The sequence below is a fragment of the Monodelphis domestica genome, chromosome 2 (genome assembly GCF_027887165.1).
Source record: "Monodelphis domestica isolate mMonDom1 chromosome 2, mMonDom1.pri, whole genome shotgun sequence".
Lineage (NCBI taxonomy): Eukaryota > Metazoa > Chordata > Mammalia > Didelphimorphia > Didelphidae > Monodelphis > Monodelphis domestica.
Genome location: NC_077228.1, coordinates 338,622,875 through 338,649,600, shown reverse-complemented (window position 1 = coordinate 338,649,600; position 26,726 = coordinate 338,622,875). Strand labels below are relative to the sequence as shown.

The 26,726-nt window shown below is 39.2% G+C and overlaps 1 protein-coding gene across 1 annotated transcript; it reads right to left on the bottom strand.

Annotated features, from left to right (window-relative positions):
• Nucleotides 1–489: 489 nt before the first annotated feature.
• On the bottom strand, nt 490–24,822 carry PRSS35 (serine protease 35). The gene is made up of 3 exons (XM_001366334.5): nt 24,255–24,822; nt 8,979–9,061; nt 490–8,341 (listed from the first exon to the last, which is right to left on the bottom strand). The coding sequence occupies exon 3, from the start codon at nt 8,314–8,316 to the stop codon at nt 7,078–7,080; it is 1,239 nt and encodes a 412-aa protein (XP_001366371.1). The 5' UTR covers nt 8,317–8,341; nt 8,979–9,061; nt 24,255–24,822; the 3' UTR covers nt 490–7,077.
• Between the last annotated feature and the right edge of the window lie 1,904 nt (nt 24,823–26,726).

Sequence of the window (26,726 nt, the reverse complement as noted above, 5' to 3'; positions counted from 1 at the left end):
AATTACTTTTCCATGATCACAGCTAGAAAGTACGAGAGGTAGGATTTGAACCCTGGTCTTCTTCAACTGAAGTCCAACACTCCATTTACTATATCACACTGCATATAATTCTAGGATTATTCATTAAGAAGTTTGAAAAGAAGGGCAACTAGGTGGCTCAGTGGATTGAGAACCAGACCTGGACATGGAAGATCTTGGGTTCATATCTGATCTCAGGCATTTCCTAGCTGTGTGACCTTGGGCAAGTCATTTAATCCCAATTGTTTAGCCTTTCCAATTCGTCTCCCTTGGAATTAATACTGGTCTCAGGCAGAAGGTAAGGATAAAAAACAAAATCTCTTTAGCACATGTTATTTTTCAAAATAGTACATTTCAATTGCCTGACACTTCCATGAGTGAAATCCAATGGTCCCAAGCGTGGTGAGACTAGCACCAGTTCTGGTTTTACAGAACCCAAAAGCTTCCATTGAAAATTAAATGACAAACATGCAGTGGGTAAGCTTATTGATTTATTTAAACACAAAATTTGCAATGTATAACTTCCATTTTCTTATCTTACTTTTTAAATAACTGAATAACATTTTATAGGTGAAAATAAACATTTCAGAAACATTATTGAGCTCTATACATAAAGGCATAAAGTGGCATGATCATGACATTACATAATTATTATACAAAAATTATTAATTTTCAGTTGGAAAAGTAAGACCTTAAAAATATGTTGGAGGGGCAATTGGTGGCTCAGTGGATAGACATCCAAGTATAGAGATAGGAGGTCCAGGGTTCAAATCTGACAGTCAACTTCCTAGCTGTATGACCCTGAGCAAGTCACTTAACCTCAACTGCCTGGCCCTTACCACCCTTCTGCCTTGGAACTGATAGTAATGATTCCAAGACAGAAGGTAAGGTTTTAAAGAAAGGAACCAACAAACAAATAAACCACAAGAGAAATAAAATAAATCTATCAGAAAGAAGTGGGGGAAAACATAGTAAAACTGTCTATCCCTGTTTCTACAAAGAGAAAGAGAGACAGAGTTCATAGAATTGTGGGATTTAGAGCCAGAATCAATCAATTTATTAGCATTTACTAAATGTTTGCTAAGTATGCACTGGACCCTGAGCTAGGAACTAGAAAAGACCCTAGAGATGCTCTAGACCAGCTTTCTCATTTTACAGATAAAGAAACTGAGGCCCAATGAGATAAAATGACTTGTCTAGGATTACACAGCTTGTCAGTCAACAAGCATTTATTAAGCACCTACTGCATGTCAGGCATTGTGCTGATACACTGGGGATACAGAGAGAGGTAAAAGACAGTATTTGCCCTCAAGGGACTCACAGTTGAATGGTAAGAAATAGAGCCAGGATCTCTGTCCAAGTCTTCTGATTCTAGAACTTCTTCTTGACTGAACTAAGGGATTTCTCTACATGACTTGTTTTTGTTTTATTGGGTTTTTTAGACAAATGGAGTTAAGTGACTTGCCCAGGATCACATATCTAGTAGGTGTCTGAGGCTAGATTTGAACTCAGGAAACTAATTCTTCCTGGACCCCAGACTGAGGACTCTAGTTACTGCATTACCTAACTGCTTCTCCTCAGCATGATTTGGAAAAACAAAAATAGAACTAAAATAAGACATGGTTGAAGCAAATAATTGAACAGTTATCTAATAGTTTACTTGCACCTTTAGTATTGATTTCTTAGCTTAAGCACAGTGCCTGGAGCTTAGTAGGTATGTAATAAAGGTTTATTGAATTGAATTTATGGTTCATTTTCCAAATGACTTGCTTTTCAGCTGGGTATTGCTTTGTTCCTTAAGCTGATCTGCATGTTTACATGCTATTTAAGTATCATTTCACCAAAAGAAAATGCACCTGAATATGAAGGTCACAGATGGGGAAGGGAATGTGGTGAGAATGAGATTTCCCAAGTTTATTTTCCTCTAATGTTACAAAGCTATCCCTGAATAGTGGGAGGCAGGATGATAAAGTGGAGTTTGAGGACTTTAATTCAAATCTTGCCCATGGCACTTCTCTGGATCACCTTGGACAAATCATGTTCCTACATGGGCATGAGTCCCCTCATTTGTAAAGTGAGGGAATTGTGCTAGATGGTCTCTAAAGTCCCTTTAGCCTTAAGTCTATGCTATCATACTGAAATTCTATATATCTAAACTTCCACTAAAGGGTACTCTAATACCTTATCTTAAAATGGAAGTGATCCTGGGTTCCAGACTCCATGCCACCAGAGAATAAACACTGAAAGACTAAACATTTCGGGTAAGCTCAAAAAAACTATGTATGTTTATGGACTACCCACCCATCTGTTATCTGAAGGCACTAGTTAGGTTCACCGTTCATGGCTGTGAATAGCCACAGCAAACTTAAGAAGCCACCTACTAAAGCATCATTCCATAATACCTCTATAACCTTTGGAACTCCATGATTCATAAGGCAATGACTTCTCTTGGTCCTCAGTTTCAGATTGTAAAAATGCTCTCTCCAGCTGACACAGATTCTGCTTTAGCCCTCCTGTCAGGGCTCCAAAAAATCCTGCCATGCCCTCATCCTTACAAGATAAAATGAAGAGGTTTCTAGGATGCTCCTTTTGGCTCCTATAGAATGTGAGCCCCTTGAGGACAAGGACTATTTTTTTTCTACCTTTATATCTCCAGCACCTCACACAATTTGTGGGGCACTTATTGTTGTTGTTCTGCAATTTCAATCATGTCATACTCTTGGTGGACCCTATTTGAGGTTTTCTTGGCAAAGATACTAGAGTGGTTTACCATTTCCTTCTCCATCTCATTTTACAGATGAGGAAACTAAGACAAACAGGGTTAATCGTCCATGGTCATACATCTATTAAGTATCTGAGGGAAGATCTGAACTCAAAAGATGAGGCTCTCTGACTCCAGGCTCAGCACTCTATCCACTGTACTACCTCGCCAATGCAATGGGGCACTAAAAAGCACTTAATGAATTCTTGTTGATTGTTGTTTCTAAGCATGGTTCATGTGGTTGGAGAGAATATCTGCCTCAGTGAAATCACAGGTCCTTTAACAAAGAAGAAGATGCAAATCAAAGATGTTAAATTGTCTATTTCAAAAATTATACAACTCTGAGCTTAAATGAAATTCACTAAATAGATGACATATTCAAGCTGTATAAAAACTGTTCCAAATGTTTTCATTAATTTTTTCCAATGTAAATTGTGTTTTTTAATGACCTCATAAAAATCAAGTTATTCATTGTAGATTTACAACCAATTGCAACTGGTAATACTAATTTCAGTGGTAGAACTTTATCTTCAAGGTGTCCCAAAAATCTCAGTGTAGTTTTAAGGTGTAAATTTAAAGACTAAATGTAAAGACTAAGTGTAAATTTAAAGATGAAGACTTTGGGACAACATCTTTAGGTATACATTTATGCACATGTTTTATACATATATATGTATACACACACATAAATCATATTGGCCTCCCTATCTCATTCATTCACTGGCCCACTTCCAATAGTAACTCATACAGAAACTTTAACCTGCCCCACTTTTCTGACCCAGGCTGGTCTGCCCTTCTCAGGGAGCCTGGCAGCCCTCTGCTCCCATGGTCCCTTCCCATTAGTGGATTTAGTTTTAGTTCTGGCTTTAGCTATATTGTAGCTCAGAATCTCTAAACTCAATCAGCCACCAGCTTCAGCTTCAGCTTCACTTCCTAAGCAGCAGAGATTACACCATGCCTGGCTTCAATGTTATATTGAGATTGACACTAAATTTCAAGTTCCCGTGAATTTTTTTCTTTCTGATTCAAGCTTTGCTTAAATTGACAGGTCTGAGAAGTGAAACAAGCTGTCGAGTCTTTGATTTGGTGGGGTACTGAGGTTCCCGCAGATTTTCACTAGCGATCCGATTGGGGCACAGTCTTGATCTTCCTAATGAGTGGAACTGGTTACTAAATAAGGAAGTAATTTCTAAATGGAATTCATAATCCTCACATGCTTTCAGAGTTGCAAGGGACCAGAAACCTCTAGGGTCATCTTGTCTTCTTGTACTTAACCAAGATTTCCTTCTACTACATGTCTAAGTCTCAACTTGAAGACCTGGAGTGATGGGAAACTCACCATGTCCCAATAATAATAATAATAATAATAGCTAGCATTTGTACAGCACTTTAAGGTTTTCAAAGCATTTTATATATGTGATCTCCTTTGACTTGATCATTACAACTGTGATGTGAGTGCTATTATGACCTCCCTTTTATAGGTGATGAAACTGAAACCAAAATGGGTTAACTGAATTGTACAGGGCCATGTCACTAATAAGAGTGTGAGGTAAGATCTGAACTCAGGTCTTCCTAACTCTGGGTTCAGCACTGTATCCACTGGGACATCTAGCTGCCTATTTATTACTCTTGGATGCATCTAATTACAATATTATGGAATCCTTTCTTATATGAAACGGAAATTGTTCTCCATTGTAAAGTCTACCCCTTCAAGCAAAAAAATAAGTCCAATTCCTCTTATAACATGATATCCCCTAAAGATATTTAATGTCAGCAGGTGTGACTTCCCTAAGCCTTTTTATTTTCTCTAAACTAAACATTCCTAGTTCCTTCAAGCAAACTTCAGGCAACATGGTCTCAAGTTCACACCCCATCTTGGTCAGGTGATGAGCTTTAGACATCAATGGACAATATCATGATGCCTTTCCTATAATATGGTGGTCTGATTAGGACAGATTATACTCATACAACTGATTGAGTCCTTCAATCCAAATATTATGCTGTTAGTCTAAATGGAGAAGCCCCCAATATTCAGGTTCAAGTGACTATCCTTTGGTAATAGAGTTAGTCCAACAATAAAATGACAGCTCCCCACATGCATCTATTAATGCAGCCCTAGATTCCCCTACCTTTTTTGGGGGGGGGCTGATATATCACCCTGTTGACTCACATAGAGCATGACGTTTATTAAGACCCTAATTTTTTTTCATATGAATTGCTATTGAGTCAGGTCTTTTTCTTATACACTCTGTTACTATATGGGTGCCACTGATATTTTTAATCCAAGTGTAAATCTTTACTTCATCTCCATTAAATTTCATCTTCTTAGTCTTCATCCATCATTTCAGCCAAGAGAGAATTTACCCTAATTCTGTCATCCAATGTATTCACTTTTCCTCCTAGCTTCATGTCATCCACAAATTTTATAAGCCCAAGAATGATGGTTCTGGAATTAGCAGTCCTGAATTCAAGCCATAATTCTTCTTTACTACCTGTGTGGCCTTGAGCAAGTTACTTTAACTCTTTGAATCTCAGTTTTATAGATGAGGCATCTACAAAATGAGGATATGATAAATGACCTCCTGACCTTCTAGCTCCAAACTTATGACTGTATGATTTCTATTTTTTGTCAAAAATCATTGATAAAAACATTTAATAGAAGAGAGCCAAAGGAAGAGCCCTACAGAAGAGACAACCATCTAGGCTGACATTAACTGATTTGGATTCTGAATCTTGTTCAGGAAAAAGGTAGACTACATAACAGGTGTGTAAATACAGTACATTTAACCTTAAGCACCTATCTTTTTTTTTTAATGAGAGTCTATGATTTTATGGATGTATGAAGCTCCTGGTGAGGAACTCTCTCTACCAATACAGAATGGCATTTGTCTTCAATTTATCATCTTAAAAAATTCCCCATTGCCAATGACACATAACCAATATGTATCAGAGGTAACCAGGTCCTCCCAACTACAAGGCCAGCTACCTAGCCATTATATCATATTCCATCTTGCCTAATGTGAATATATCTAACCACAAAAATGTTTGTTTCCTTCAAGTCTGCTGTTATCATAAAAAAGATGGCCAAGAAAAGATTTTAGTTGTTGACTCCATAATGATACTCTCAGTGGATCACCAGCAATAAAGTACCAATCAGCAAACCGGCATATAATTATTTCTAACAAGTTGTATAAAAGAATATGAGCTGGAACTCTATTGAAGTTGATTCCTCCGAATCTTCCATTTTAGGAAGTTGGTATTACCAAGCAAACATGCAGCTTGTACAATGGTATAAATGTGTGGCGGGGGTTCCTTGGAAGCTAATATAAGAATACTTTTATGCTAAGCAGAGTATGAATTGGATAGAGGTTGGAGGAGTGATGGGAATATATTCCAGATATCAAAGTCTTCTCTGGGCTATTTGGTTCTTAGTTAGGAAATCTTTAATTTGGAACATCCTAGCTACTAGGTTCCCAGACCCATGCCCACTCTGGGCTACATCCCAAGACTCTGTTTTGGCTAACATTGAATTTGAGTGAATTAATGTGGATGTTCCCAGTAAGAAATTATCTGATTAGAATGACCAGTTCATTCAAAAACAAAAATTTTGACATAGAAAAAGAGTATATTAAAAATAAAAAGAACACGAAAGAACTGGCAGAGTTGACAAAAAGCTAATATTTGTCCCAAAAAAAAAACCTATTTCTTAGGAGAGGGAAAATAACGGAATTTCTACTCTGGGGAAAAAAATAGCACCTAGTAATAGAGAGTAGTAATACAGTGTTTATACCCACTGGGTTCTCAGTATCTCTCAGCTGACCTATTTTGAATACTATCTGTCATGGTTTACCTGCTTCTGCAGATACAGGTCCACAAATTCTATGGAATGTCCATCACCTTAGATACGAATTAGAGCAGAACCCTGAGAATAAGTCTATTGAAAAATTACCTATTATTTAATAGTACCAGTTTGAGGCTTCAAAGTTTGTCTAATTTTTTTTAAGGCAGAAGGAAACACATTTGCTCATAAACAACTTAAAATGACCACAACTGAAAGAAAAGTATAAACTTTGGCACTAGGGTGCCTGTTCCATTGTAGTAGCTATATAGACTTAAAATTCTCTTTTAAAAAAATTTTTTATGAAAATGTTTTCGTCTTTTAGGAATAATTTTTAAAATGCTGAAATGCTGATGATAGATGTCAAAGTCAAGCATAACCTGAGATGAGATGCTGTTGCAGTAACTTGAGTCTTGTTTTTGCTGTATTTTGGGAATATGGCTTTTTGAGGTGGTAACAATTAGCCATAAGTACAATCCGCATCATTTCCATGGATCCACAAGCAAATCTGTGCATACTTGAGAGGAGTGATACGTACAGCAACATTATAATCCTTCTGGACTCCACTGACGTCCATCTGCTGGTGGCCTGAATAGATGGCAATGATCTTACGCTTCCACTTCTTCTTTTCAGGGTCCTTTAGGCGTAGATAAACCCCAGAACCTGTAGAGCCAGGCTCTGCATCACAGTACTGGTAGAAGAGGTCATTGGATTCATCTGACACACTACAAAATCGGTAGACCAGCTGCCCAGATCGATCACTGTCAAAACCTGAGAAATGAATCATGTTGCCAGGCATCTTCTTGATGGCTGGGCTGACACCCAACTCCATAAACTTTTTTTTGTGGGGACGTTTCAGCTCGAGAAGAGCATAATCATAATCCAGAGCAACATGTCCACTCACTCCTCTAACCCAGCCTTTGGGAATGTGAGTTGTCTTCACCCTGGTCCACTGGAAAGATGGCTTCCCCTCAGAACCTCTCTGACCCCTTCCTGATTCTTTCTTTCTTCTCCTTCCTTTGGATCTCATATTCAGTTCCTCTTGGGCGCCCTGTTTTGGATCTCCATTCTCGGCTTCTCGTCGACTCCTCTTAGAACTTCTGGCTTTCTTACCATTCCTCTTAGACCTCATCTTAAGCAATCCCACCCTTAGTTTTTTGCCCCCTTTGACATAATCCTGCCCATCATGAATACAGTGAGCTGCAGTTAAAACATGGTTAGGGGAGACAAGAATACCACTACAGCCTGTGGAGAGCTTCACTGCTGTACTGAAAGGAAAATTGGTTACAAATCGCTTGTCCAAGATGCTGAAGCGGCTGTCGATGCCATATACCTGCCGCTTTCTCCTGGGTATTATTTTTCTTGTAGTATTCTGAATAGGCTCAAGTATCAATCCTTGGACATTTACTTGTGTCAAGGTTCGAGTGCCATTCTCAAAGACAGTCTCATAGGAGAGGGATTCCTCTAGCTCAGAAAGACTTGGCACTGGTAGTTCCTTTTGGCATTCAATGCCACATACTCTGTTTAGCACCAGTTTAGCATCTGCTTCATATTTGGGGCTGGAAAGATACAAGGTCCTTTCACCAACTAACCGAGGTATTTTTCTTAAGTGCCAGGTAAAATCCTGTTCTGTTTCAGAGCCATCAATGATGGTCCACATAAGGGTATAAAAGATCAGCCAGAACGGTATATTTTCCATTTTGATAATACAACTCAAGCTTGACCTTCAAAAAGAAAAAAAAAATGGTTAGTATTTTATTTTCTAAGGATACTCATCAAATTTCACTTAACAATAAGGCTGACTTCCCAAGAAGCAAAACAACCCTATTTTTTCACTTTTCCAATATGTTGAGAGCCCATAAGTGATTTTTTATGTGTCTGATTGTAATGAGATAATTAGTATACTTAAAAGTAAGAGATAAGGTAGTAACTTCTTAGTTCCTCCCAAAGCACCAAAGAAATACCCCTAATTCCCCATCCTACACTGCAACACTGAAACCCAACAGTGATAGTCAGAGGTGCTTTTCCTTTTACAATTCTATCTCCAGGGGAATAAAAACAAAATTACAACTTTTGGATCCTCTGAGACTTCTCATGAATTAATTAAATTAATGTTTGAGATGATGTTCTATGACACTAGATGGCAAAATCTGATTTATTTATCAACATTGAACTATTTCTTGTTTGTGTTCTGGTTGTTTAATAAACAAAGTCAAAACTATAAAATACTAGATGCATACTTTAGTCTTCCTCTTTGTGTTATGGGAGTAGAGATGAACATACGTTGATATGTATGGGGGTCATACTGGATCACAGAAATTTTGGTATTATTAGAAAAACAGGTTTAATAGGGAGACTCACCTGGAATGGACAGGAAGAACTTGGATATAGTCAAGATACTGGGAAGCAAAGCAGGGGCTATTCTAAGTGAGGTATCAAGGTTCCTTTAAAAAAAAAAAGGAGAATTAATTCTTTCCTCATATATTTTAACAGTGGTGAGAAGAAGCAAAGTAGAATCTTTGTTGTAGAAATCACCAAATAAGCAATCAATGAGCATCTATTGGGATAATTAGGGAGCTCAGGTAAATAGGTAGCTCAGAATATAGAGCTAGACATGGAGATGGGAGGTCCTGGGTTCCAATCTGGCCTCAAATTCTTCTTAGTTGTGTAACCCAGAGCAAGTCATTTAACCCCAAATGCCTTGCCCTTCCTGCTCCTCTGCATTGGAACTCATACATACTATTGATTCTCAGACAGAAGGAAAGGGTTTGAAAAAGAGAAAAAAACAAGCATCGATTGAGTCCCTACTGTGTGCCAGGCACTAGGTGCTGGGGATAAAAACAAGGCAAAAATGGTCCCTGTCCTGAAGGAGTTTGCACTCTTTAGTGTACATATATAAATATTTACTGGAAAAAATGCAAAGTCAACATCAAGTAGACAAGGGAATGAGTGAGCAAAGCAACCCTGTTACAGTGGTCTAGGGTCTGAAGATGCCCTCCATTCCATGTAGTTCTTTGTGCTCTGCTGATAAATCTTTCATCCAGGGAAAAGAAGCATGAGGGCATGAGTTATATGTTCTTCTGGGAATGCCTTGTGTGTCTATGCTGGTGGCTACCCAAAGATCCCAGCAGAAATGGTACTGGTCAGTGATGTTCAGAATGGTATCACCATTCAATAAGTATTTTTAAGTATCCACTAGTGACAAACACTTGGCTTAGGCTTTACCCTATTCCTGGTGAATTTATATTCTAGTGAGATAGAGATTCGGTGGGTCCTGGCTGATTTGGCTTCTAAAGGCCATTCCTTTCCCCACAAGATGGTCCCATGGCAGAGGATGGATACCTGTTAAGAGAGTAAGGGCAAGCAAGGAAGGAGACACATGGAGGTGTGACTTGAATGTCACATTAGCAGAAAGACCATGGCTGCTTTTACACCAGCTGAGTTGGTGTATTTGAGAGTGAAAGATTTCTTGTGTTAGTGCAGTCATAGAATTTAGAGTTGGAAGAACACAGAGATGATTTAGTCCAGATCCCCCATTTTACAGGTGAGAAAATTAAGGTCTAGAAATGCTAATAGACTTGTGTAAGGTCAGTAAAGAGCAGAATCAGGATCCTAACAGAGATCTGACCCCAAGAAGCACAGCTATCCTATTCTTTCTTTTCATTTTCTTTCATGTCTTCCTCTTGATAGAAAGGGGGGAAATTTAAATAGTTATTAAGTAAAATTAAAATCTTGATAGCAACGTGTAGGTATCAAATGCCATAAGGTGCCCACAAGAATACCTGAATAATAAGACTAAAGAGCCTTGTGAAGCTCCCTGTCAAGGAGAAAGAGACATGAAATATTTTCTAGAACCACTCCCAGAATATTAAAGGTGGATTTATACTTAGTAAATTACTAACTACCATTTCTAAAGTGCTTTAAGGGGGGTTTTCTTGTTTGTTTGTCCTAAGCCCTTACCTTCCATCTTAGAATCAATAGGGTGTATTGGTTCCAAGACAGGAAAGTAGTAAGCATTAAGCAATGGGGGTTAAGTGACTTGCCCAGGGTCACACAGCTAGGAAGTGTCTGAGGCCAGGTTTGAACCAAGAGCCTCCTACCTCTGTGTTTGGCTCTCAGTCCACTGAGTTATCCAGCTACCCCCTACTTTAAGGTTTTTGAAGCCCTTTCCAATACAACAATCCTGGGTAAATGGTAATGCAGGTGTTTATAATTCTCATTTTACAGTTAAAGAAACCAAGGCTTAGAGAGTTGAAAGAATACAATTTCTGAGACTTACTTAAATTATCTCATTTGATACTCATAACAATGATGGAAGGTAAGTATACAAATATAATTATATACATTTAACAATGAGGAAATTATGGCTCAAAGAAATTGATCATCGTCATCAACCAGTTGGTAAGTATACGAGTTGAGATTTGAACCCAGGTTTTCCTGACTCCCTATCTATCACTCTATACCCTATGCCACACTGGCTCTAAAAGGTTAATAGTCACAAAGCAAGTAAATTTTAGGCACAAGATTTGAACCCAGGTATTTTCCCCAAACCTGCTATTTTCTAAGAATTATTAATGATCATCTTGCCCTGCCTATCTGAAAGTCTAGAAAGATCTTTTCTTAAATAAAATAATGGTTGCTTTTTGTGATCACCACTAGCATTTCATTCATCTCCACTAACCATCCTTTTAATAATTTCATCAGTAATTAAAGTCAAAATCAGTAAACTCTAGTTTGCAGATTATTCCCCACCCTTTATTGAAAACCAGAGCATGTACTTTTCTCCAGTCCTGAAATGCCTCTCTTTTTCCTCTAGAATATTTTAGACATCACTAATGGGGGCTCAGAAATTATACCCACCAGTTTTTTCAGTACCCTGGAATATAGTTCAATGGGGCAAGGCGACGTGAATTCACCAAGAGCAGTTAGGTGCTCCCTTGCTTAAACCTTAAACCTTGGGCATCAGATCCCTATTAGCCATTTTGGTTCTTTCCTCTCTAGTCCAAAGATCACACTCTTTGTTCAAGAAAACAGGAGGAAAAAAAAACCTGAATAGCACTGCCTTCTCTATTACTACTTATTATCATCTCATTCCCCACAGTCATGGTCCTCTTTCCAAAGAAAACAAAAAATCCCACTTTTGAAGTCCTCAGCTTTAATTTCAAGCTTCAGTTCATTCTGAGTTTGAATGCTTCTGGTATTATTCTTATATGGCCACACTTTTGTACTTATCCTCTGTTACCCAACTTGGTTTGCATCTTCTGGGCATATCTTTAGAAAATCTAAATTCATTGGTGAGCTCCTATACAAACATCATTTCAGAAAACTTGCTTTTTCTCCTCATTAGAATTACTTCTTTTAATGTCTTCAGAATTTCATCTTTGAGAGTTTCCCATTCTGCTTGGGTTGCCTTCCTCTTCCCTAGCCTTCCTTCGAAATTTTCTATATTTCGATTTAAGGAACATGTCAGATAATTCCTGACTTTCCTCTCTTCTACTGTAAGCTTTAGGAGAGAGTGGTATATTCAGTATCAGTATACATTTCTTTGTCTTCCTCTTGAAAAGCAGAAGTGAATTTTAGATAGGAATGAAAGAAAAAAATACATTTAGAGAGCCAGAGGTTGGTAGAGTACCAAAAGGATGCCACACAATCAAGAGAATTCCTGATTGGCTAAGTTGATTGACCAATTTGTTTGACATGGAGCATCCAGTAGAACCAATTCCAAATTAGCTATAGGTTGGTGTTGGTAGTAGAATTGTAGGAGTAGAAGAGTTCACTGTCTCCTAGTATCCATGAGGAAAAAGATACTTCTTGACTATGGGAGAATGAAGATGGGACAAAGGCCAAACTAGATTCAAGGACAGAAGAGCTTAAAAGCTAAGCACTGCCCAAACCAAGAATGGAGAGTTTTATTTTTATCTTCACTTCTAATTATCTTGCTCTGGCATATTATTTCTGAATTTGTATACTGTGTTTTATTTTCCCTTATAAATAAACTTTAGAAAACATACTCTTGTGGTCAAGAGTTTGTGGAAATGGAGTAGAAGAGAAAGAGGGAGCAGTTGCCAGAATTGGGCATCCAGTTACAGTGGCAGTGGCAGTGGCAGGAGAATGGGGAAAGAGAATTAAGGATTCAGTACAGATCTCCAAACCCATGGAGCTAATCAGGCTCAGGGCCAATAGAATTCAAGAGAAATTTTGTCTCAAGTTGGAATTCAATGATATGTGGGGTGAAGGGATGTCAGGCAGAAAAGGGGGTTTTGTTATTTTTAAAACTCTTACCTTTTATCTTAGGATCAATACTGTATATTGGTTCCAAGGCAGAAGAGTGGTAAGGGCTAGGCAATGGAGGTTAAGTGACTTGCCCAGGGTCACACAACTAGGAAGTATCAGGTCAGATTTGAACCTGGGTTGTGTCATTAATAGTTGATGGTGAAATGACTAGAATCAAAAGCAAAAGGATGCTGGCTTGGATCAGCAAGACCTTACAGGTCAACTACACTGTTTGCTCTGTTATTAAGATCACAGGCACAGCAAGGCTGGTAGTAAAACTGTTTTCAGTAAATATTGAGTAAGAACACTGGGTTGGGGCAGTGAGGTGACTCAGTGGATAGAGAACCAGGCTTGGAGAGAGGAGGTCCTGGGTTCAAATGTGATCTCAGATACTTCCTCTCTGTGTGACCCTGGCAAGTCACTCAACTCCAACTGCCTAGCCCTTACTGCTCTTCTGCCTTGGAACCATATCTATTCTAAGACAAAAGTTAAGGGATTAAAAAAAAACACATTGGCACAGGTATATATACCAAGGAATGCTCTGGAGGCTGCTCATGCAGTTCCTGAGAGACAACTGTTAAATTTTTCCGAGTGACCATTTATTTATACCTTGAAAATGGGCAAATGTTACAAATGAGGTCTTGACTTGTTGGTGTGCTCATTTTCTAAACTTTAAGAAAAATGATGGAGAAAATGTTCCTAATGAAGTGTGATGTAAGTACATTCCCCCACCCCCAGAGAGCCAGTTGTTAAACATGCCCAGCACAGTCCTGCATCTTTCAGTCCCTGGGGTAGAGATTGAGCATGCTTCCTGTCATCAAGGCCCTCTGAACCTTTCCATTGGACTTTAAAGCTGAATTTTCCTAAAACCATTGCTTCCCCCTCTCAGATCGTGGGTTCCTTGAGGGTAGGGACCATCTACTGCTATCTCTATTAGCATAGTTTCCTTACATATAGTAAGTATTTAATAAATGCTTTTCTATTATTCATTCATTCATTCATCTGAACAGCAGCATATATGTAAAAACTGGAACCCCATGCATTACTCTGGAGAGAGTTGTTATTTCAGCTGTTTCTGCACAGAAATAAGAATTGTTATTCAGTTGTGTTTGACTATGACTCCATTTGGGGTTTTCTTGGTAAAGATATTGAAATGGTTTTCCATTTCCTTCTCCAGTTCATTTGACAGATGAGGAAACTGAGGCAAACAGGGTTAAGTGACTTGCCCAGGGTCATATAGCTCACAAGTGCCTGAATCCAAATTTGAACTCGGGTCTTCCTGACTCCGGGCCCAACAGAAATAGCAATCACCACCTAGTACATCATTTTTAAATGTAAAGAATGGAGATTCCATTCAGGAAACTTTTATTGAGTAGCTAATGTGTTTAATCCCTCAGCAGAGCACTATGCTGGGCACTAGAGGAAACATAGAGTTTATGGAGTGATTTTGTTTGATACAGGTTGGAGGAAACTAGTAATTGAAAGAAAGTCGTCACCATCACTAGGTCTACCTAATCCTTTCCAGGCTTGTTCCTGAGCTGATTCTCACAGCAATCGGGAGCATTCCAGGGGTTGAAAAGAATCTCCTCACTCTCACTCCACTCAACTCTCAAATTTACTAAGTAGAGTCTTTAGAATGAATTGAAAGGGACCTGAACTCTCACTAGTGTAATAGTTCAAAGAAAATTGGGGTCCTAAGAATTTAGGTGAATATTTAGACTGAAGGACCCCTATCAATAGTAGAAATTTAAAAATAAAAGAAAAAACAGATTCAAAAGACGTAATTAAGAATGACCAAGTCTTGGGTAGTGAGCTCACTGGGTACTACTCAGTAGACTGAAGAAATCAAAGGTAGCCCTTGGGGTGTATAAACCAAAGAGCTGGGTGGTCTTCGTGCCTTAAGAGAAGAGGCTATTGAAGACCCAATTGAAGACCAAGATGGTAGCAGAGAACAAGTCAGCAGGTCAGCAAAGATACCTAGTGGAGAATAAAATGCCTCAGTCTAAATGGGTGGATGATTTGGCATGTATAAAGCACTTGGGGTATATGGGGTGTTCCAGGAAGATTAGCATCTTTGGTATAAGGGCTTTTCGGGTCCTTTTCAGAACTGCTCACCCATCTTTGGTGTCTGCCGCTCACCCAACTGTGGCTCCAAGAAGATTCAATCTGTGCAGTGGCCACATTCCTGTAAAACTAATTTGGCAGACTGGCTAAACCAGGTTGAGGACAACCAACAGACCTCAAACCATCACTGAGTTGGGGGCGGTGTCTACCCCAAACATGTGACCATTTCCCGGTAGAATGGCCAGATGAGAACAATTTGTTTCAATGGCCATGAAGGCAGCTGAAGCAGGTGCTGTAGAGCTCTTAGAGTCTAGTCAGACATGGAAAACACCAGGCTGTCCATTGCATCCCAGGCCATCCCCAGTCTTTCTGACTTTCATCTTCCCACTGAACTTTGATGACTCAGAAAGAGTGAGGCTGAAGACCATGCAACTCTGACTCACTTCAATCCAATCCACTCATAAACCACTGCCAATAATGTCTCTTTGGAATGAAAGGAGCAACAATTAAACATTTACTGTATGCTAAGCGAAGATGGCATCATCAGAGGTGACTCCAAAGCATCATAAGCATGAATCACTCTTGCCACTCTGGCTACATTCGGCTACATTATATTCTCTGCCTCTTCACAGTGATTTCCTATATCATCTCCTCTGTCAAATAACTGTGATATACACTGTGGGAGAGTATACCTATGCATGCTTGAGGATGGGGGAATCTTTTTTGTTATTTATTTGGCTATGCCAAAGGTCTTTTCCTTTGAGTTTCTGTATCCTCTGGTTGCATAGGGGTGGAAACACATTGGTGGAAGCATGTGAGCTGTGGTTTTAAGTGAATGCCAGCCCAGTAACCTCACAGCTGGGATAGCTTTCCTCTGCCTGCTTGTAAAGGGAGGTTCTATGGGCTACAAGTAGATAAGACACAGTCCTTGGCCTCTTTGGGCTTGGATTTAGAAAAAAATCACTTGAATTGGATAATTTTAGACTTGGAAAAGGTATCAGAAATCATCTAATCCAAATGGCTTAATTTAGAAGTAGGAATACAGACTAGAAAGGTAATGACCACATAGCCGATTACTGACAAAGGCAGAGCTAGAATTCAGGTTTCCTGATTCGTAATTTAATGCTCTTTCCACTATAATACTCTGATGTTTTATTGCATTTAAATTTAATGTAGGCTTTGATTCTTTTTCTAACCACATTAAGTAGATAAAAATCTGAGTGCTAAAGATATTTAATAAGTAATGACTTAAAATGTTTTATTTCAAGAGCATGATTCAGTAAATTTTACCACTCTACAGGTTATTACTTTCAGCATTTTAAAATCATTTGCCAGCTACATGAGAATATTTGAGTACGTCCAGTGTTACTATAATACACAACCAAGTCTAGAAATGCCAAGGTCAGCTTGCAAAAGGCAGGGCCTTTTAATGTGACCTCAAAATCAAAGCAATTAGAGACTACGCATCTGGTTAACCTTTCTAATTTAGTCTATAATTAAGCATATTTTAAAACAGGATGAATACTGAAGAGCACTTTACTTTGGAAAATCTGAGTTTGCCTTGTGGTGAAATTTAAATGCAACATCAATGATAGCTGGTCCTGATGGAAGAAGCAGGAACTCAGCCCCTTTTTCACACAGTGTGCAAAAGGCATTCGTTTTTTTTAAAGCAACCCATTCTGGTGAAGAGAGGACAGCATACATGGAAGGCTCAGGTGTGTCCTGCCTTCTTCCATTCCCTTTCCTTTGTCCGGCTTTCCTCTGTAACCATGCTCTCCATTGCAACTGGAGCTGTCTGTTCCAAACCCCAGCCTTGGATAATAAGGCTGAGGTCAGAGTAGTCATGCTCTACTGAGTCAGCCTGCACAGCTGATTATGGGGTGGGCAGATGGCAGATGGGAACATGGGAAAAGAGAAAAGCTTACAGTAACCAAAAGAGTGTGTGTATATATATATATACATATATATATATGTATATATATATATAAAGATATATGTGTGTTTGTAAATTTATATTATTTATTTTATAAATGTTATAAATATATAAGTTTATATTTAAGTTTTGCCAACATTAAAGTACTATATACATGTGAGCTATTATTATTATCATATTTATAATCAATTAGTGGTGACACAACTATGAGTAAGATGTCATTTGTACATGGCTTAACATAACAAAAAAAATCCAAACTTCATTCTGAAGGATTTGTTGGTATACTTAATGTTTGTCTTTATACTCTTTATATGTTTTTTTTTTCATCACAGCTTGACTGTCCCTCACCCACCCAAAACTCCATATCACCTTTCTCTGACTTTGTCCAAGTTGTCTTACATTCATTCTTTCCTCAGATCTACTTCTTAGAGTCCCTGTTGCTGTGGTTCATTCGTTTTTTATTCTTGTGACCCCATTGGGGGTTTTCTTCTCAGAGATATTGGAGTAATTTGCTATTGCCTTCTCTAGGTCATTTGATCCATGAGGAAACTGAGGCAAACAGGATTAAGTGACCTGACCAAGGTCACACAGCTAGTAAATGTCTGAGGACAGATTTGATCTCAGGAAGATGAATCCAAGCCCAAGATTCCATCCACTATACCACCCAGCTGCCCATCTTGGAGTCTCTAGCTTCCTTCAAAGCTCAGCTCAAGTACCACTTTCTACAGAAAACCACTTTTCTGATTTCCACCTCCAGTTTCCAGCAGCAAGGACCTCGCTGACCCCAAAACTTACTTTGCATGAATTTTTCATTTATGCATGTGGTCCCTACTAATAGAATATAAGCTCCTTGAGGGCAGGGATCATTTTAGTTTTGTCTCTGTATCTCCAGTGCCTAGCACATAATAGGTTCTTAATAAATACTTGTTGACTACATTGATTGCCAATTATTAACTGTGTGATCTCGGAGGAGGAGGAATCACTTATACTCTGTGAGACTTAGTTTCTCTATCCCTAAATGAGGGGGTTGAACTAGATGATCTCTAAGCAACTTTCTAGTTCTAAATATATCATAATGCCAATTTATTAATTTTATTTTGAATATTTGAAGCCCTATAACTATGGTGTCATTCATACACTGAATAAATTTATGGTTTTTAATATATTTTAGTGTTAATTGAAGTTAGAAGAATTGAAGATGGGTTTATTTTAGTGATCCCTGTTCTGATATCTATATTGATAGATGTTTAGATGTTTGTGAAGCCCTCTTTCCCATCTCCACTGGTTAATACTATCCTCATCTTTTAAGGTCCAGGCCATGTAGAATCCTTTCCAAGGAGCCTCTTTTGATAATCCTCAGAAAGTATGTATCCTTCCAACTTCAGACCAAAAATACAACTTAATTTCTATTTGTTGTGGGGACATAATATATAGAAATTTGTATTTTAGTTATTTGTGTCTGCATCCCTTGTAAACTCCATTGGAGATGGGACTATCTTTTTAAAAAATTTTAAATGTATTTGTGTGTTTATTTGTTACCCAGATAACTCCCTCTCTCCCTCTCCTCCCCCAATTAGAGAAGGCATTTCACACACAAAAAAAAGATATATGTATATGCAAAACTATGTCCTCTTTATTTCTACTGATCAGTTCTTTCTTTCTCTGGAGGAGGACATACACAAGTCATTCTTCTAACAACATTTCTGTTGTTATATATGATATTCTCTTGGTTCTGCCCATTTCACTCTTGATAACTTCTTCCCGAGCACTAGCACCAGCACAATACTCTACAAAGAAATGTTTCATAGAGTCTTAGAGCTGTATGGGACCTCAAAGGCCATAGAGTCATAGACAAAGAGGTACTGGGGACTTTGTCCAGCTCTCAAATTTTACAGAGGAAGAAACAGAGAGAGATTAAGTAACTTGCCCTATGCCATGTAGATAAGTGAATAAGTGAGAGAAGTGGGATTTGAATTCAGGTCCTCCAACTCTTGCTCTTTATGCTATATCTAGTTCAACCTTTAGTTAAAGAGGATTCTCTTCCATAACATTCACAATAAGGAGTCTCCAGTGTTAAGCAATTCAGCTGATCTAAGACAACCCATTCCACTTCTGAAAGGTCTAATTCTTAGGAGGTTTCTCCTTAGATTGAAGTAAAATTCCATCCACACAAGCATTCGTTAAGTGCCTACTGTGTTCAAGATACTACCGTTCAAGCTGTTGGAATACAAAGCCAGAATGAGAAGTAATCCTAGTCTCCAAGGGGCTCACATGTTACTAATGCTGTTCCTCCACAGCTTTTACCCACTGCTCCTTCTTCTACCATCTGCAATCAAACAGACCCATTTTATTGATCTTGCAAATGAAGCTGAATTTAAAATTGTAAATTGTAAGGTTGTAAATTCAAGTTGGCAATGTAAGGCAACAAATATATATTCCCCCAAACCTTTTTCTTTGACTCCTCTAATGGAAGATAGGCTTGAAGATGACCAGGTTACTATTAGCTGTGTGACACTTGCATCTCAATCACTCTTTTATACAGATAGAAAAGATCAAATCACTTCTAAATGTATATAACCAATCAAATCTGCCCTCAGACACTTGCCAGCTGTGTGACCCTGGGCAAGTCACTTAACCCCCATTGCCTAGCCCTTACTGCTCTTCTGCCTTTGAACCAATACACAGTGTATTGATTCTAAGATGGAAGTGAGAATTTTTTAAATAAATAAATGTACAATCTATATCTTCTTCACATTTAAACCAGACTCCTAACTCTTATGCCCAGGCTTTAACATTAATGTTATGCCTGGTTCTGTGTGCCTTCATTGTTGCCTAAGAATGCATTAGGAGCTTTTTAAGCTATGACAATGATCACCTGGTCTTTGTAAAGCTCTCAATTAATCAGGTCCCCACGGAGAGTAAAAGGACCAACTACCAGACCAGTGGTCTACGAATTATACTCATATAAACTCAAAAAGAAAGAAAATCTTCCTCATTGAGTTTTCCTTAGGGGGTCTGTTACTCCAGTAAGAACCTATAAAAGGAGAGAGTTAATTTTTAGGTCTAAGGTAGAGTGCTGGTCTCAGATGAATTCAAAGGATCACTGATTTAGGGCTTAGAGACAAGCTAATATAACCCTCTCGAATGAGGAAATTGAGACTTAGAAAACTAAAGGATTTGGCCAAGGTCACTCAAGTAGTAAGCATCAGAGGTTGGATTTGAACCCAAGTCCTCTGATTCCTAAGTTAGCACTCTTTTTATCATACCACAACTCTAGACTTGGGAATGCTTATGGCTTGGGAAGTAATTGGGATATTGGCAAGGGAATTGGAGTCAAAGGATCTGGCTCTGTTTCTTACAATCTATGTGACCTTGGACAAGTCATCAAACCTCATCTATAAAATGAGGAAGTTAGACTGTAGATCTCTTTTCTCTTATTTTCTCCAAATACTACGACTGAAAAATTCAAAGTCATAAGGAATAATGAGTTACTTAGCACAGTGCCTGGCACATAGTAAATGCTTAATAAATGTTTACTGAATGATAAGGTGGCAGAGTGGGTAGAGTGTCTAACCTGGAGTCAGGAAGACTCATTTTTAGGTGTTCAAATCTGGCCCCAGACACTTAATAGTTGTGTGTGACCCTGGGTAAGTCCCTTGACCCTGTTGGCCTCAGTTATTCACTGTAAAATGAGCTGGAGAAGGAAATGGCAAACCACTCCAGTATCTTTGCCAGGAAAACCCCAAATGGGGTCATGAAGAGTCAGACACGATTGAAAAATAACTGAATGAGTTAAATTAAAAAATGAAACTACCAACTTTTCCCCAAGAATCCTTTTAGCTATTTAGCTATGTGATCTCTAAAGTTCCTTCTAGTCCCCAAATTCTCTGATTTTCTTATGAAGTAAGAAATATTATTCATTTTTCCAAACACAATTTTTGGTTCTGGGCTAGAAATTTTCATGCTTTGTTCCTCAAGTCCACAAGGTGGCAGAATGAGACAAAACAAGAATTTTTTCCAATGAGATTCACAGAATGGTCAAGTTGGACGGATCCTTAGAAGTCAGGTCTTTTGACTCTCATTTTATAGTCAAGGAAACGGAGGTTTATTTCAATAATTTGAATTGTTACTCTGTGTGCCACAGTATATTAAGAGTGGTTCAAAATCAGGAAACTCTGGCCAAGATCTAAAATCTATGCTTTAGGCAGGGCTCTGGGTGGCTCTCTATAAAGTGAGAAGGGGCAGAGAAGGTACTGACCTGCACTGGCAGAGGAAGTTTCCTTTCTTGACAATTCCCTCCTTATATCCCTCAATTCACAGGTCCAGTCTTTATCTCTATTTCTGTCCATATTATTCACTCATCTGTGAATCGTATTTTACTTTGAAAGATTCAGTACAAAAATGGTTAACAGATTAACAGAGTAAAATGTGATAATGACAGGTGACTTTCATAAAATATATTCTCTCCTTTGAAGCTCACAACAATGGGGCAAGTGCAATTGTCCCCACTTTTAAAAAATTGAGATGAGTTTCAAAAAGGTTGCAGCCAATTATTGTCAGGGATGGGATTTGAACCAAGATGCTCCTGTCTCCAAATCTAATCCACCATCCACTGCCTGTTACATATGGAATGTATTACATGAAGGAAACTACCGTGTAGTCTACATAGTGCAGACTGATGAACTGAGGGATATTATTATTATCCATTAGCAGCCAACTTTTCTGCTAGACATTTGCCAACCATCACTGTGGTGCCAATTGATTTCCCTCGACCCAGATCCCTGCTGAAGCTTCTAAAGCTGTAGAGACAGCTACCTCATTCATCATTGCAAGGGAACACTCTTTTGCCCACTACCCATATTGTAGATGTCGGAATTTAGGAACACTAGAATCAATCAACAAACACTAAGATTTTTGTTGGCCTCTCTATGAAAACAAATGTCAAAAGACTGTTCCAACAGATGTTGGGAATGTCTGTGGCCCTATTTTTAAATGCAGTTTGAAGAATGGAAAAAATATAATGTCTGTGACATTTTGCAGTACTTTGGGGGGAGGGCTGATGGCAGAGGCACTGTGGATTGCTATTCAGTCATACAGTCATTTCACTGCTTTTGGGTGCCTCTAAGTCTTATTGGTACAGTCTCACTGTACACAGTAAGTATATTTCTAAAAAGCTGTATCTCAAAGAAATCTGGATCGATTAATCTGGAACTTATTCATGAAGAAATCCAGCACTGGGGTCTTTTCTAAAATAAAGATTCCTGCCAAGTAGAAAGAGGGAAAAGAAAAAAAATATCAAAATGAATAAGGTATGCTCTCTAAGTTTGGCATACTGAGTTTTCTTACAGCAGAAAACCCATATAAATTCTTGATGGCGAGTTATTTTCAGACTTATAAGTTTACTTAGTCATGATACTTTTTAGCTTAGGTGATCATCCCTTTTAACTAGTCACAAAGAATAGGAAGAGAACATGAAATCTGGAAATACAAATCACCCAAATAGAATGTAAATTCATTGAGGTCATGGACTGTTTAGAGTTAGTATTGTCATTATCATTATTACTTTTATTAATTTTGGTCTTTGTATTGCCAGCAACTAACAAGATGCCCAGCACAGTAGGCTTTTGCTGAGCTGAAATAAATTTTAAAAAATAATAGTGTCCTTTATGGTTAATAGAATATAAGCTGCTTACGGGTAAAACCCTACATTTTTTTCTTTATATACCAAGTAGCAGTAGCAAATAGTAGGCACTTAATAAATGCTTGTTGATTGATTCACTCTGTGTACTGTGCCACCAGTTTTAGAGGTAGGAGGGACCTCAGAGATCATCTAGTCTAACCTCTGCTTGTTAGAGATGAAGAAATACCTTCTCAGAAAGGTGATTTGTTCACATAGCAAGTAAATACTATATTTAAATACAGGAAGCATAACTTGGTTATCTAAGACAGGTAGAAATAAACAAGTATTTGATTCAGATTTGATCAGAAACAATCAATGCTAACCAATATTCATTGCCTCTCTCCCACTTCAAACAACTCCCACAGAAAATATGGGTAAAGCAAGCCCTGTTCTAACACTTACTGCCTGTGTGTTCTGAGACAAATTACTCAGCCTCTCTGGGTCTCAGGTTCCACATCCTTAAAATGAAGGGGATGACCTAAGCCAACCTCTAAGATGCCTTCCAGCTGGAAATCTATGATTCTATGAACATTTACTTAAAATCAGCCCAAATGCCATGTTGCCAACATTGTCTCCAAATTGAACTCCTTACTAAACTTGTAGAGACCCTCTAACAATTCTTAATCAACTTATAAAGTCTTGAAAATGCTCAGTCACTTCTTCCAAGCCTAAATGCCTCATGTGGGTACCTTCTCTGTTAGAAGTTGAGCTAGTTTGGTTCTAGGCATGATTCTACAGATGGCCAAGTCATTTTCAAGAACAGGTCAGTTTATGCCCTCCCTGAACCTCTTCTCCAATCATGGAAGCCATCAGGTTAAAAGGGGCAACTCATTTCAGAACAGTGTAGGGGAAATTAGAGATAGAGAAGAAAGCCAGACTGTACTTAGTCTCCTCCTCTCCAAAACAGGCACTAGTGGGGAAATGATGGAGGGGATGGGCAGCCCAGTCTCTCTCTGCAAGACTTTGTGAATGCTCCCTCTGGGCTCTTTTGGTTGTCTGTGTGCAGCTAGGTTGATAGAGAAAGGAAAACAGAGAAAAAGAAAACCACCCACTATAATCCTGCCAAAGATACTTTCAACAAGAAGAGTAGGCTTTCCAGGAATGGGTTTTACACCTTTTTTTAAAATGGCATCTGTTAATACTTATATAAATTAAAAGGGAGGCAAACCCTTCATACTGCTAAATAGCAAGAATTTCATTTGGATTCCAAATGAAACACTGTCACTTAATATTTAAAGCATATGTAGTGGCAGAAAGGAAAAAAAGAAAAACTTCTCTGCAACCCTATTACCCAGGCTAGGAATGGGAGAAACTGTCCAAAGAGAAATTTTCTGCAAGTGTTGAGCTTAGTCCTCATCCGTGGGGCACTTAAAAGTTCTGTTGCCTGAAGAGTCACCAGCCCTTTTCTAGAGATACTCCCAGGGTCTCTGAGAGCATGAGGATGTAAGTTAAGCACAACTGAGGGAGGGAGAAAGTCTCATTCGGTAGAATCGTGAGATCAAAGAATCATAACTTTGAACTTCTAATATAACTTCCCTTCATTTTTATAGATGAGGAAACTGAGGCCAGGGAAGGGAAGGGACTTAGCCAAGGTCAGTGAGAGGCAGGATTTGAATCAATGTCCTCTGACACAGTCTAGTGTTCTGAGTCATGAACATGAATCAAGAGAAAGGTTACTTGCTCCTACCTGTTGGCTCCCGAAGGGTGAGTGGAACCACGGCCGCACAGATACTACCCAGCTTGGCTTAGGGGATTCCTGTTTCGGTCATGTAGCCTCGTGGATGGGTTAAAGGAGAGCTCCAATGCCATGGGCTACCAGGGCATGGGCAAGAACTAGAGCCACCACCGAAGAGCACTGTGAAGGAGACTGAGGAGGCGAAGTGGAAGCCGGGTGGTTCTTTCCAGAGAAGGAGGAGGGAAAGGGGAGGGGGGCGCAGAGGAGGGGAATAGAAATGGGGAAAGTGGATGATTCCCAGGCTTCGGAGCGAGCTCAGGGTGAAAAGATATGGGAGGGGTCTTTCTCTGGAAAGGAAGGAGAGGAAAATGAGAAGAGGGTGGGGAAGGAATCTGGAGGGCAGGGGGAGGAAATTCTTCGGGGATTGAAAGAAGAGAGCGAAGGAGGGACCAGAAATTCTGGGGAGTGCCCTCTCCTCAATGAATTAAAAGGGATAAAAGAAAAGGGGAAAGTGACCTTGCCCTAGGAATGCAGTCTCAGCATCTCCCAGCAGGGATGCGCACTTCCTGGGTGATGGGATGGAGCAGTCCAGTAATGAATTGAAGAGCCCCCTGGGCTCTCTAGGGGATGGGCTGGGGGGCCGGGAGAGAGGATGGGCGGGGAATGGGGTGGGAGCTCTCAGAGGGATCGGGAACCCAAGCTGAGATCTACTAGTAGAAGTAAGACTTGGCTTCTTTGCTCTTAGACAAAGCGCTCAGCGCATTTTTTTTTTCTCACTAGGCAAATCCTTTGCCTCTTCCCTGCAAAACGGTTTCCCCTCCACTTCCAAGGCGGCTGGCCTTCCCAGCGAGTGAGACCCTGGCTCAAGGTCTGGAGGGAGGAAGGATGAATCTAGGGAGACAAGGGGAGCCGGTGGCCAACCGCTCTCCCCGGGGAGCTCCAAAGCCACCTCAAGTTGTTTCGTATTCATCGTGGATCATTGAAGCCCGTACGGGCCTCGGGTCAGGACATCTGGAATAGATACGGAAACTTATTAACTGTGATTTGTGACTTAGCGCTTAACCCTCTCTGAGCTAGTTTCCTCATCTGTAAAATGGGAACAATTTTACATGAACTTGAACTGGAACAAGGTTGCAGGAAGGTCCCTGCCATTGAAAAATCTTAATATGTGAGAGGAGCAGCTAGCTGGTTTAGTGGATTGAGAGCCAGTTCCAGAGGCAGACAGTCCTGGGTTCAAATGTAAACTCGGACCCTTCCTAGCTGTGTGACTTTGGGCAAATCACTTAACCCCAATTGTCCAGCCCTTACTGCCTTTGAACCAATTTTGAGTCTAAGACAGTATTGATTCTAAGACAGAAGGTAAGGTTATTTTTTAAAAATATGTGAGATGTTATTGAGATGCAGTATAGTGTGGTGAATTGAAGGTTTGCTTCTGACATCCTATCTCAGGGACCTCAGACAAGTAATATGACCTCTCAGTGCCTTTGGCAGCTTTCTAAGACAAAAAAAGCTTTCTAAGCTTTCTAAGAGTGACAAAGGCAAAGCAGGACTTTAAACAGAGTTCACAATACATATGAAATCCCATGTCCATGGTTATATCTAGGTATGCACAGGTCTGGCTCATTCTCCCCAGAGTCAAGAGGACCACATCTCTTCAAGGTTCTAGAGTATTGTGAGGTAATTAAAAACGTCCTTTTCTCTAATGCAATCATCTGAAGCCCCCATTAGCTGTTTTCTCCCTAGTTCCACATAACTACTTAGCATTAATTAGCTTTAACAAAGGGACCTGAAGGCCACTTCTTGCTTCTTGGGGCTTTGATGCCAAACTGCTTGCAAAATCCAAGCTGAACTTTGACAAATAGATTCAATTGGTTTCTTTCTACTGACCTCCGAATTAATCTCTTTCAGCATCAGCTGGCTATGTGCTTTCTATAAGTGCCAGTGACTTAAATCTCTGGTCCACTTAATATCAATTATCATTAATTACAACTGGATATTTACTTTAAAGATATGACATTACCAAAGGGATTTTAAAAAGGGGAAAGGGCCAGCTTTTACAAATATGTGTGTGTGTGTGTGTGTGTGTGTGCTCTTTTTTGTGATGGCAAAGAATTGGAAACTAAAGGGCTGTCCCTCAATAGAGAAATGGTTTAACAAATTGTGGTACATAATGGTGATGGTATACTATTGTGCTGTAAGGAATGTAAGGAATGATTTCAGAAAGAGCTGGAAACACCTACACGAACTGATACAGAGTGAAATAAGCAGAACCAGAAAATCACTGTACACAGTAGCAGCAATATTGTGGAATGGTCAACTGTGATAGACTTTGCTACTATCAGCAATATAATGATCCAGAACAATTGTGAGGGACTTGTGAAAAAGAATGCTATCCACCTCCAGAGAAAGAACTGTTGGAGTAGAAATGCAGATGATAAATATGATTTATCACTTATTTATTTGGGTATATGTTTGGGGGTTTCA